At 27.7% G+C, this 13,822-nt stretch overlaps 1 protein-coding gene across 5 annotated transcripts in view; it reads right to left on the reverse strand.

Moving 5' to 3' along the window:
* Positions 1-254: 254 nt before the first annotated feature.
* Positions 255-13,822, reverse strand: part of LOC122849081 — a 28,509-nt gene continuing 14,941 nt past the window's right edge. For 3 of the 5 annotated variants that reach the window (XM_044147647.1, XM_044147646.1, XM_044147645.1), the window contains exons 4-7: positions 4,439-4,736; positions 4,110-4,352; positions 1,978-2,221; positions 385-1,904 (exon numbers count right to left, since the gene is read on the reverse strand). In XM_044147647.1, the coding sequence (XP_044003582.1) occupies positions 1,661-1,904; positions 1,978-2,221; positions 4,110-4,352; positions 4,439-4,736 (1,029 nt within the window). In that variant the 3' untranslated portion in view covers positions 385-1,660. Of the gene's footprint in view, positions 1,905-1,977; positions 2,222-4,109; positions 4,353-4,438; positions 4,737-13,822 lie in introns of all 5 variants that reach the window. The other 2 variants (XM_044147644.1, XM_044147648.1) reach the window with 2 other exon arrangements.

Genomic DNA, 13,822 nt, shown 5'->3' on the forward strand with positions numbered 1-13,822 from the left:
AAGTGTCAGCTTGTCCATAAATATACGTGGATATCGTTCCTGTAATTGTTTATTTATGCGATGACTTCTGCACATCCACATATAAATAGCAACGGTCTCCATGGCTGTAGCTTCCACGCGAGTGTCATGTCAATCGCAGTAGTATGTTTCTCAACGAAATCCATATTTGCGAAATGAATATATCATATTGTATCGAAAAAAATCCAAATTATTTTATCTATGTATTGTTTTTATAAAAATTAATCAAAAACTAATTTTAATTTTAATTTTAATTTTTTGACATATGCTTTATTAACAAAAAAAATATGTTAACTTCTACTTTTCCATAAAATCATCTTGTTATTTTTTTAGTTTCTTTTTTACTAAAATTATCTATGAACAATTATTATTTATAATTAATATTTAATTTCAAAAATATGGGAAAAATACGTCTAACGTTATATGCGCATGCGTGTATAGCTAAGGGCACGATACTTCAGCCGAGACCACTATAAGTCTGGTTGTGGTAGCTGAACTCGATTACTTGAATTAAGTTCAGCTCTCACAGCTGAACAAATAGTTGCAATCACTGAACATATAGTGACTGCAACCATACTCCTGTGACTGAACTTTTTACAGTGGCATTCGCCAGAAAATTTTTTGAGTGCAAGTAAAATCATTAAAATATCAAAATCAATCATACCTACAACAATTCAACTTAAAACCACAAAATCAATCTACCTAAAGCATTAAGTATCACGGAGGAAGTCTTGGTCGCTCAGTTAGAGTCCGCTTTCTGCGTTTTGGTCAAATGTTGTTCAATCCGATTGTAACATGTTTTTCTTCATACAAATGGAAGTTCTTGATAAATATCATATCCAAGTGCCGTAATAAAACTGTCAAAGATTGTCGAGTACTCAATTAACGCGAGTTCCGAAAAAGATAGTCTTGATCAAATTCATAACTATAATATTAATATATTGTACTCGGCAAGATTCATAATGTCTCTTAAATATATTTTACATAAATTGCAAATTAAAATTAAAGTAGTGTTTCAGTATTTATTTAACGTTTAATCCATTATTCATCTCAAATTACCGCTTGGTTTTAAACCCGCCTGATGTTATTTAACTGTGCAGGGCAAAACTAAAACTTTAAAATAAAAGAAGGTTATTTGTGTAAATTATTATCGTCATCCACATTAATCACCGATTTATTACATTACTGTGCCAGGACTGTAAAATTCACTGTGCTGTGTTTAACAAAATTTATTTGCTGGTAAAACAGTTTTTATTAAATTCTCATTTGGCCACTTCTTTACTGTGCCAGCACAACAATTCTTATTGGAAACTTTTCTCCGTGCACCATGAGTATGGTTGTGATAGGTTAACTGGATTACTTGGAATAAGTTCAGTTATCACAGCTGAACAAGTAGTTACAATCACTATACGTTTAGTGGATGTAACCATACTGCTATAATTAAACTTATAACGGTGGCATTCTCGAGAAATTGTTTTCGGTGTATTGGGAATTACGTTTATCGGTTGAAGAGCTATAATACTTTTCATTTTCATTTAACAAAAGTTTATTTTGGTGGGAATTTTCTCTCCTACCCTAAGGGCTTGCCAACGTATGAAAGCATGTTATGTATACGTAATAAAATATAAAAATAAGCATAAATTTAGGTTCTCGAAATCGAAAGTCTGGTAGATTTTCTCGGGGACACCGTTCTACAACCTTTATTTTCGTCACGCAAGTAGCTGTGAAAGAATTTATATCTCTCGCACAGTTTACCGGTTGCAGGAATATTATCATTCTGCACTGTATTCAGACAGGTAGATGGCACATAATAATTTTCTGTCTTTTCTGTTGGAAATAGTTCTGATATCATATTCGCCAGTTGAAAAAAACGCTCTGGAGTTATTCTGGAAAATAACAATTTATTAATTTTTAAAGATAATTATATATTTTGTATTTGTATTTAGGTAAAAAATTTACTGCATATCATGACTGGTTCTCATTTCAATGTTGAGTATTGCATCAGCTAGATAAACTCGGTGATTTAGCAGTAAATTTTCTTCTGTCCGATAATAATTCAACACATTTATTCCAAGCACAGAATTTCGTAACGTATTTTTCAAGTCACTAATAGGCTGGCATTCTTTGAAATCAATCAGAATCAAATCCTCTTCAGGATCCTTCTCAACATCATTTTGTGATGAGCTTGATGGTGATGAACAACCTATAAATAACAATAAAATTGAACAATTACTATTAATATATATATATCAGAACTCTCTTTTGTTTTTTTTTTTATTTTCAAATATTGACAAAAAGTATACTAATTTAAAAAAAAAACTTGCCGAAATTTTAGCAACATTCGGAGATCTTAAAAGTTCCAATCGATTTACACGCGAAAAATCGTTTTTCCGAAAGATCAACAATAACTTTTAAAATAATTAAGATGTACAAAATCTGTAAGAAGATTCTGAAAGCTGATAAAAGAAACCTTCAAAAAACATTTCAATTAACAGCTCGAGAGAAATTATGTTAAAATTTTATTTTTCTGAAATAGCTTACTTTTCATCAATCGATAAAAAAAGAAAAAAAAAAACAAGAGTGGTTTAATATATCTAGTGAGGCTGATTCTCTCAAAAGACTCGCTTTCTACTATTGAAATTGCAAAAATAATAACTTTGCTTTTTTATATTTTAAAAACTGTTTATAATAATAATTTACTTCATTATTCCTTACTCATGGTTACGCAGACTCTTAGTTCAAGAATCAAATAGGGTTTTGCATGTAAAATGGATTAGGGTCCCAAAAGAATAATTGGCGGGATAATAAATATCGAGTGTTATTTTATCCGAGAATTGAAAAATAATTGATTGAAAACTTGACTGAAGGTGGAAATAGATTCGTGTTCACTAGTTTCACTAAATAAATAATAGTTTGTATTTTTCATTTTAAATTATTATCAATATCACTCGCAGAGAGATGATTTTTCACGTGTGACTTAAAACGTGTAGCACTTCAAAAACCAAAATAAATGTATATTCATCTATGTTTTAACATCACCTGACGAACCGCTCGCTGCGAGAAACTAATCCAATGCTTATGCGCATGCTTCACTAATTCTAGTATTTTTATTTTTATTTTATTTTGAATTCAGAACATTAAAAAAAAAAAAAATATGGCAAAATTGAACGTCTTGTTGCTACTATAATTAAAAAATTGAGAACAAAATATTTTTTTTAAGATAGAAGATGTATTTATTACGTCTTTATTTCTTCGAAAAATGTTGAAACATTACAATTAGAGTTATTTAAATCGGTTTTTAACTTCTTAGAAGCAACGAAAACGTTGTGCGTCAAGCCAGGATAATGAATATTTAACCAAAAAAACGTTACAAAAATTTAAGGAAAAAAAAAATTAGCGTGTTGCGAGTACGCGCGGGGGAAGTGAAACGTCTTTCGGAGTAGTTTCATGTCACGCTGAAAATTAATACTAATAATAATAATAATATTAATACTGACAATAATATTCAAATATAAATATAAGTTAATAATAATTATTAGTATTTATATTTCGAATATTATGATTATAAATTTTATTATTTATATCGTCACATTAATGGAAGAAGGGCGTAAGTGCCATTTTTAGGAATTTTTTTTTTTCTTAAAGAAAAAAGGCGTGTGTGCAAATTTATAAATTTTCGGGCTTTGCATCTAATTTTAAGGCTTAAAGAAAAAAAAAAAAAAGGCGTATGTTCAGGGACTTACGCCTTTTTTCCATTCTCAGAATCATTTTTCATAAAAGATAAAGATTTGTAATTATTTTTATGTTTTTCTTATTGATAATAAATTATGTATAATTATCAGTAAACAATCAATAATTTAAAAAATCCTGTTATTGAATAAATTTCAAATAAAATTGAAAATACGCCCTTCATCTTTATCGAAAATTATTTTGATAACGGAAAATTTTTTTCAAAGTATCTCCTCTATTTCTCAGAATTTTTTCCATAAAAAAAAAATTTGCCATTGATGTGACAAATCCGGAATTAGACAAGTTTCAGGAAAATTTTTTGAAGGGGGGAATTTTATCTTTTTGATGAAATTATGTTTTACCTTCTCCATTGATCTCATATTCTAGTGGAATACGTTTTGAAACATCATCACTATCTGCTGTTTTTGTTGGACCATATTGGACCGTACTATGGTGTGGATCACTATCCAGCATAGATTGGGGATTTTGTATTTTTTTAATTTTATTTCCTCGGTCATCTCTATATTTCATTTTTTTATTCAAATTTTTTTGTTCGACTATTATTTGATAAATATCTTGAATAGTATTATCCATTTGTTTCATTTCTATATTGAATAATCAATGAAAATTTAAGTTATATGAATTGATACTTGCAAATTACAACTGGCTTGGTAAATAATGATGCACTTACTGTTCATGATGTCTTCTAAAGTAATGTCTTCATAACCTGTCTGATCATCTTCTAAGTTCGATGAAGATTCTTCATTTAGATCGTGTTCATCTTCCTCGATTTCATTACTTTCTTTATGAAAAATTTTTAAATGATTTTGAGCAGTCCTGATTGATTCAATGACCATTGTTGATGATGTTGGTGATTCATGCGTCGAGACTACTTCTGAATTATTTTCTTGTAAAGATGCATAGTTATCTTCCGAAATAAATTCCGGAACCCTAATCGATTCCTGCACTCGCTTCAATTTCAAAGTAATCTAAACAAATTAAATAAAAAAAGTGATATAGACATAGCGTATGTGACGAAAATTGAGAGAATTGAGGGCTTATAAGAGAGGTCTTATAGTATAGGAAGACAGTATATATCTGCTGAGAGACGGGTCAGGTCTACGAACTTAGCTATAAAAAAACGCAAAAATTATCTTTTTGGAAGATGGAAACCAATGGGCTTATATTTACAATGAAAAAAGATGAAAACTAACGTTTTTCATAGTAAATAAAAACTTTGACATTGACGATGTTGAAACGTAAAAAAAAACGTTGTGAAGAGAGAATTTTTGAAAAAGTTAAAAAAATCTTCTTGAAAAAGTGAGAAAAATCTATTTAAAAAGGTAAAAAATTATTTTTGGTTTTTTCAAAAACGTGATTTTTTTTTTTTTTTTTTTTTGTTCTTTTTTCGACCGGGATTCGAACCTACGACTCGACCTAAACCTATATTAACCTATCGTTTATAACCTCGTGCGTTAGCTAACGGATTATTTAGGATTTTGTAATTAATTTCAGCTAATTTAGCTAAAAGGAGTAAAGAATAAAATCAAATAAATTATTTATAATTTTTATAATAATTCCCGAGCTATCTGAAACAATGATTTTGATTTATTTAGGCAATTATAGCTGATAAATTCATATAGATTTGTGAGAAATTGATAGCATTTCCTTAGCTACTGCATTTTCTCAGTATTTGACTATATATATAACATAAAATACTAAGAAAAAGCAGTAGCTAAGGGAAAAAATGAAGCTAAGGTATTAATGTTGCTTGAAACATAGATTTCTTAAAACATAATTTTTGAGAAACATTGATTCCTAAGCTACTTCTTTTTCTTATCTACTGCTTCTCCATGGGATTTTTATTGATTTAATAAATAGAATACATGTAATTTTATTATTGACAATAAAAATAGCCAAGGAAAAGCAGTAGCTAAGGAAAATATGTCGCTGAGGAATTAATGTTGCCAAAAAAATATGGTTCAAGCAAAATTAATTCCTTCAAACATAATTTTTTGGCAACATTAATTCCTTAGCTATTGCTTGTCCCTCGGATTTTTTTTTATTCGATAAATAAAAAACATTCAATATTATCTTGAACAAATAGAAATGTCCAAGGAAAAGATGTACGTAAGGAATTAACGTGGCCAAAAAAATAATGTTTCAAGCAACTTTAATTCCTTAGCTACTGCTTTTTTTTGGAAATTTTTTCCTTTACTTACTAAATGAAATCCATGTAATTTTATTTTTGAAAAATAAAAATGTCCAAGGAAAAGCAGTAGCTCAGGAAAAGTTGTATCTACGGAATTAATGGTACTTACCACATAATTTTTCTGGGCAGATTAATTTATGAGCTACATCTTTTCCTCAGCTACTGCTTTTTCTTCGACATTTTTATTTTTGAAAAGAAAATTACACGTATTTTATTTATTAAATAAATAAAAAATACCTTGGACAAGCAGTAGCTAAGGATAAGAATATAAGATGTAGCTAAAGAATTAATTTGGTCAGAAAAATTATGTTTCAAGCAACATCAATTCCTTCCCTTAGCTTCTGCTTTTTTCCTGGACATTTTCATTTTTTAAAAATAAAATTACATTTTTTTCATTTATTAAATGAATTGAAAATACTAAGGCCAAGCAGTAGCTAAGAAAAAGATGGAGCTGAAAAATCAATCTTGCTCACCACATAATTCCTTTGGCTACATTAATTCCCTAGCTTTATCTCTTTCTAGCCGCTGCTTTTTTTTATTTATTTATTTATTTATAAAACAAACAAGATACACGTAATTCATTTCGATAAATAAAAATACCAACTGACACATGATTCTCTCTGAATTCCCAAGTTACCTTTGAAAACGGTAAATTCTACCGGTTCCTATCGTAACTTTTTGGTAACTGTGGTCCGACGATAATGTATGCCTTAAAAAACCGTAATATTTACCTTTTTAAAAATTTAAAATTACAAGTTCCAAATTGACTTAGAAAAAGTTAAATCTTACGTTTTTTATTAGTAACTCGTTGATAATCATGGACACACGATAATGTTCGCCTACCGAAGGGGCAATAATTTATCTCTCAAAAAAGTTAAAAGCACAAGTTTCAAATTTCTTTCAAAAAAGGTAAATTTTACGTTTTACATCAGTAACTCCTCGGTAAGCATGGTCAGACGTAATGTATTTGTACCGAGAGGGGCAAAAATTAACTTAAAAAAACGTAAGTTTTCCTTTATGAGGATACAATTTCAAAACTGTAAGTTTTATACGCTTTTTATAACCATTTTGTATTCTGTCACCAGTTTTATCTACAAAAACGTGAAATTTGACTTTTTTTTCCTCCGTGCAGGACTGATTCCGCGTCGCTTCAAAAAATTTTCGTTAAATTATATTATCGTTTATTCGGATTGTTTGCCCGGGATAAAATTTTTCAGTCTTTATGAGGCAATATGAGGCGTTCTGTGATTATGAGGCAATTTTAATCATAAAATCATTTATCGAGCATTACAGAGCTTTGAAATTTAATACTCAGTTATAATTTTCAATTCTCAGTCATTATTTTCATGCCTCAAAATGACTGATAGATAGTCATTTTGAAGCTTGAAAAGAATGACTGAGTATTGAAAATGACTGAAAAATTTTATCGTGGGTGGATATGAAAACTATAATTTATTTATATAATTTTTTAAAGTTTCTTGCAAGGCTGTGCCAAGCTTAACTCAAGCCGGGTAGCAAGGCTTAGCACAAGCCTGAGAGCCGGATAATCAGGCTTGTCTCAGGCTCGTTGTCAATTTTTACCCGGAAAGAAAGGCATAATGTAGATTTTAAGACGATGATATTTTCAATGTTGACCCAATCTATTCTACCGACTGTGGTTTATTTTATAATTTTCAACACTCTGACCAGGGCCATTGTTGTATTTTAATGGTTTATTAACAATGAAATTAGTCAAAAATTAGATATCGACATTCTAAGTGAATACTTAGCAACTCAGGAAATGTTTTTTTCTTTTTAATAAAATGTCATATTGCTTAGGTTACGTCGTTGAGCCACGACACCACGAAATATTATCACAAACATATGTTCATGTGCGTGGGTAAGGCAAAGTAAGCAGGGTTGCCAACACTGCGCATCGAATCTGTCTGAAAACTGATTTTGACAGAGCTCAATGTTAATCGGGTCTAGGACTCCGAAAATAAAATTTCGCAATTGAACGTCAGTATCTTTGTAAATTTTTAAGATATCGATTTTAAATATACAGAAAACTGTAGAGAAAAATAAAAAAAAACTTTAAATTAGTCGGTGAAAAATGATCGGATAAATAGTTTAAGAGTTATTTTCTTAAGACAAAATGACAGGATTCATATTTTCAGTATTTACGGCTCTGATAGTTATTAAAAAACAAAAACAAAAATATACAGATCGTAGATCTCAAAAATACGCTTTTTTAAATCATAGTATAAAGTCTCTAGGTCTATTGGCTGATAACCTACGATAATTTTTATTTTTGAGAGAAATCCAAAACGTATCCGAAAAAAATAAAAAGTAAAATTTACGGAAAACAAATAGTAATAACAATATTTGTTCAAATAAAAGAGGAATCTAAAGACAAAATGGAATAAAAATTACCTATAAATAAAATTACAAGACGGAGACGTGTTTTTAGATTTTTTTAATATAAAGTTTACAATTTTAAAAAGTACAACACGAGTTTGACCATATAGCTCATAAACTTTAGTTTTTTTTTTTCTATAGTGCGTTTTTTTAAAGAAAGCAACTGTCACTTTTATTCAACTCAATATCATTTGACGATTTTTTGTAGTAAAAATTACTCATTTTTTCATTCAAATAAGATTGACATCGGAAAAAAAGTAATATTTACATATTTTAAAAATGAAATGGTTTTCACTAATTTTATATGTAAATTTTACTTTTTTTTATACCTATTTTTTAAACACACATTTACCTAAAAAACATACGAGTTTTATATTTGTTTTAATGAAAAGTTTATTTTAATAATTTTTTTTCGTAAAATTTACTTTTTTTTCATGTAGTTTTTCAACACACGTCTACCTGAGAAACATGTAAGTTCTACATTTTTCTTGATACAAGTTTATTTTACTTTTTTTTGAATAGTTTTTTGACACACGTTTACCCGAGAAAGATGTAAATCTTACTTTTTTTTGATACAAAGTTCATTTTACTAATTTTTTATAAAATTTATAACAGAAAATGCTCATTTCTGGAAGTCTAGTAAAATTCATACTTTTTTCAAAGTCCAGCAATCCTGGATTTAATCGTGTTTGGAGATTTTTTTCGTTTTGCTTTTCTAACTGTTTATAAAAAAAACTAGTGATTGAGACTGAAAAGAACTGTTGGTAGAATATATAAATATTTTCGTTTATAATAAAGTTATTATCGTCTTTATGCTCTTACCTGTTTTTTTTTTAATAATTAATGATTTTAAAAACAAAACATAAATTTACGTTTTCCGTCTCCAAAAGCCTCAATTTTATATTAGCTTTTTATTTATTTGTCATACTTTTAATAATGAAGACGTAGAATATAAAAAAAAAAGTGGCAAAATTTTGAAGTATAAAGTTGAACAATTTGCCGAAGAAGGAAAAAAAAAGAAAAATTACTTGCTTTTAATTATAATACTATTAACATGTATCGTAAGCGTTATCGTAAAAAAGTGCCTAATTTTGTTCAACTCTATACTTCAAAAATTTTGCCATTTTTTTTTTATATTACGGAGGCTAGGAGCCGAAAGGCTCAGCCGCAGTATTGGATTTATCCCAAAAAAAAAAAAAAAACGTTTATAACTTTTAAACTAATTGTCGTAAAGACTTCGGATTTGGCTCAAAAACCGGCTTTGGAATTTCTATCGTCCCTAATAAAAAAAAATATTATCTATTTGGCCATTTTTTTTTTTCCAAAAAATAAAAAAAAAAAATTGTGTTCTTTTTTTTTCACGAAAAATACTATTCGTACGGGAAAAATTTATTTGAAAAAGTTATTGAATTTTGAAAGACGATTATTTTAAGCCTAATATGAAACCTCTGCGACTATTCCATTTTGAGTTATATCTTGTGCCGTTTTCATTTTTTAGGCAAACAATAACTCGTGATGTTAGAGAGTTCATATTAAGCTTAAAACATGCGTATTTGAAAAATCTATCGCCTCTCCGAGAAGATTTTCATCTATGAATACCATATTTCATAAAAAATTTGAAAGAATCAATTTTTTTTTTTTTTAATTTAGTTTTTTTTTTTTTTAAAAAAGTGACTGAACACATTATGCTCTATTCTAAAATGGGCGATGGAGTTTCAGAAGACGCGTTGTTTGAGCCTGATACGAAGTCTCTACTACAATTTTATCAAAAGTTATTGCTTTTTTAGTTTTCGAGTAATTTCTGAAAAACGCTCTAACTTTCGACAAAATCGTCCTAGATACTTTGTATAAGACTTAAAAAGCATGTGTGGTATAAGCCTACAACTTTTACGCGAAACTTTTTTTCAAAAAAAATTGTAGTTTTTATAAAATTGTAAAAAATAGAATTTTTGAAATATTTTCGTAATTTTTTTTTCAAAAATAGAAAAAAGTTGACTATTGGAATCAAGACAACCCTATTGAGAGGCTATAGAGTTTTGAAAACCACTTTTTTTGAGCCTAATTTGAATTCATTCCGTTGATTCTAACAAAAGTTATAGCTTACCTTAACTCGAACGAAAAAAAAAAAAAAAAAATTTACTAACAAACATTATCAGACCTTTTTATACGTCTTTTGATTATTATAATAATTAGAGCGTTTATAAACACTGCGAAAAAAAAATTCTATATTTGAAAACAAAACTCTAAAAAATGGATTTTTTGTTCTAGGAAATTTAAAGATTTAAAAAGAGGGAAAAAAAATTCTTCTTATGAGCGGAAAACTTCTTGTTAAAAGAAAAAAAAATTCTTGAAACATGATAGATTTAGATTTGAAATGAAACTAAATAGGTTTTGAAAAAAGAAAAATTATTCTTGTAATGACAAAAAACTTCTTGAAATGAATGCTAAAAAGGTCACGAATGTAGACGCATAATTCTTCGAAAAGAATCTTCTTGTCCTCACTTCAAGAACATCAGTTCTAAATTTTAGAACAAGGCTTCTTAATAAAAATCCAAAATGGCCTTAAATTGAGAAGAAAAAGATTTCTAGCTAGTCGAATTTAGATTTAATTCAAGAAGTAAATTACTACTGATTGAAATCAAAAAAAAATTATTTATTTAACATTACTTTTGTTAATTAACAGTGTTTTTTTTTCCTAAACTTATATTGTATGAAAGGATTTGAACCCTCAACCAACGCAAACCACGATGTCTTAAACCTAGTGACCATAAGCCCATCTACGTGACGGACGAAAATTTCTGTTCTTATAGAGCATGACATTTGAAAATAAATATTAATCATATTCAAATTCATAAAGTAAACTTCGATAATAAATACTTAAGAAATAATAAAAAATATAAATTTAAAAAAATTTAATAAAAAATTAATCTTCAGTCAGTATTTATTCTTTACATTATTATTATAATATTATCATAGTAATTCAAACATCGATAAGGAAAAAATATTTTATTACGTCTTATAAATTGTCTTATGATATATGTAAAATGAATAATAAGCAAAAAGTTAATTCAACATTTTTCTTTTGACTTGTTAACAAAATCAACCTTCATTCAAATATGATTTTTTTTTTCTTTTAAATGTCATGCTTTATAAAAACAAAAATTTCCGTCCCGTTACGTAGATGCACTCGTGGCTCGGTGAGAAAGTCGTTGAGTTTAAGATATGGCGGAAAAGAGGTGGTGGGTGGTCTTTGTACGTCGCGTAGGGGTCTGAAATTTCAACTGTTTTTTTTATTGGTTAAATAGTACACAGTAAAAAAAAGTTGGTAATTCGTTTGTAATTTGTAGACTTCAGTCGTTTGTCAAATTTTTGTTTGATAATTTAACAAAAAAAAATTTGTAAAATCTTTTGACAAATTTTATTTGTTAATTTTACCAACAAAAAATTTGTAAAATGTTTTTACAAACTCCGTTTGTTAATTTTACAAATTTCGTTTGTTAATTTTACAAATTTTTTTTGTTAAATTAACTCGTAACATATAAATGAAGATTTAATGTAAAAATAAGAAGAATATCTGAAAAAATCTTGCATACGGTCGGATTGAGTCGGACGATGTGTGTTTTTATAAGCAGCTGATAATAGACAACACGTGAAGTATTTTTTTTTTTCAAAAACAAATAAATAATTATTAAATTATAATTATAATAAATCAATAATTCGTGTTTTCAATGACTTCATCAAGTAAGTTAATTTAAAGTGATTTATAAATCCCTGCAAGATTATTTATAAATGTTATTTTATATTTTTAATTAATTCTTAATTAATAACTTAATAACAATATGCTTGTTGACAATATTTTCGAAGCTACTTACTCGATAATTAAATAATTGTTAAATATCAGGTAATATTGTACGAATATGAATGGATTAGAAGAATTTCCTGATCAATGTCAATTCTCGAATGTGTTTTTATTATTGTTCAGTAGAAAAATGAAAAAAAATGGGTACAGCTATCAGAGCATTTTACATATGCTGATATCATTCACTTAAGAATTTGTTTGATTCATAAATATTTTTTTCAATTTTAAAGTATATGAAATATTTGCATGACCTGAGGAGCAAGATATTGAGATTACTGATCTAAATGATGTTTTAATTGATTAAGATATATTATGTAATTTTATACGTTGAAGTAGTCATAGCTTGACATCTAAACTTAGACAGAAAATAGTCAATTTGTTAGATATATGTAAGATTTTTTTGCTTTTTTATTTTATTGAAATTATTAACTAAAAAATTGATTATTTGTTGACATTATCATATTATGTGATGTTTTTTCAGCTAAAAATATAGTTGCTAATGTTACACGAGCTCATGGATTAAAGCATGCTGATGGTAGTACAAGTGCTGATGTTATACCAGTACCATCAGATAAACCAATTGATCTCAATGACGACAAAGAGCCTTTACCAAAAAAACCGAAATTAAAAAAAAAAAATAATTGGGGACGTGGTTTTAGCTAAAGTTAGTTGTTAATAAAGAATTTGAATTGTATTTTTTTTTTTTCACTTTACTGAATATCTAATTTTTTTTATTTTATCAAGCAATTGAAAGAACTTCTCATTAATCACTAATATGGTGATGAAATATTTGAATCATACAATGATTTAGGATATTCAACAAAAAAATGTAGAAAAGTTATCGTCAATATTGTGGCAAGTGAACTTTTAAAACATAAAAAAATAACCCAGAGATGTGGTTTTATTTCAAGATAAATTTCATCAACAATGTTTGACTAAAAAATTTGCTGATAATAATTATCAAATACAAAACGTATACAGAAGTTACAAAGATGGTAGTGTATTTAAAAATAATACATTTTTTCAAATAAATAAAATTTCAATTCATCTACAAATTTATTATGACGAGTTTGAGGTTTGCAACCCTTTGAGTCCGAAAGCAGGTATACACAAAATTGGTGCTTTTTGCTTTTCCATTTTAAATTTACCTTAACATATGCTTTCAAAATTAGACAATATTCGTTTACTTGCCCTCGGTTATGATTTTGATATTTAAAGTTTTGGTATAAATCCAGTTTTAAAAATAATAGTTAATGATTCAAAAATTTTAGAAACAGATGGTATATTTATAAAAGGACGTAATTCTTTTGTCAAAGGTAGTTTAATATGTGTAAGTTTTGGTAATTTGGGAGGAGCAAAAATAATAGGTATGAATGAATCTTTCGTAGCCACGTATTCTTGTAGAATTTGTAAAACAACTATAAAAGAAGCTAGAAAAAGTGTTTCATTAAATGAAAGTCTGTTGCGAACTAAATCAGAATTTATCTCATTATATCATCAGTTAGAATATTGTAATAATGATACATTTAATTTTTATAGTATAAAAAAAAAAAATCTTTGGGTAGAGTGTACATCAAATACTAATAGTTTTCCAACTTTCGGAAAAA

The sequence above is a fragment of the Aphidius gifuensis genome, linkage group LG2 (genome assembly GCF_014905175.1).
Source record: "Aphidius gifuensis isolate YNYX2018 linkage group LG2, ASM1490517v1, whole genome shotgun sequence".
In the NCBI taxonomy this organism is placed as follows: Eukaryota; Metazoa; Arthropoda; class Insecta; order Hymenoptera; family Braconidae; genus Aphidius; species Aphidius gifuensis.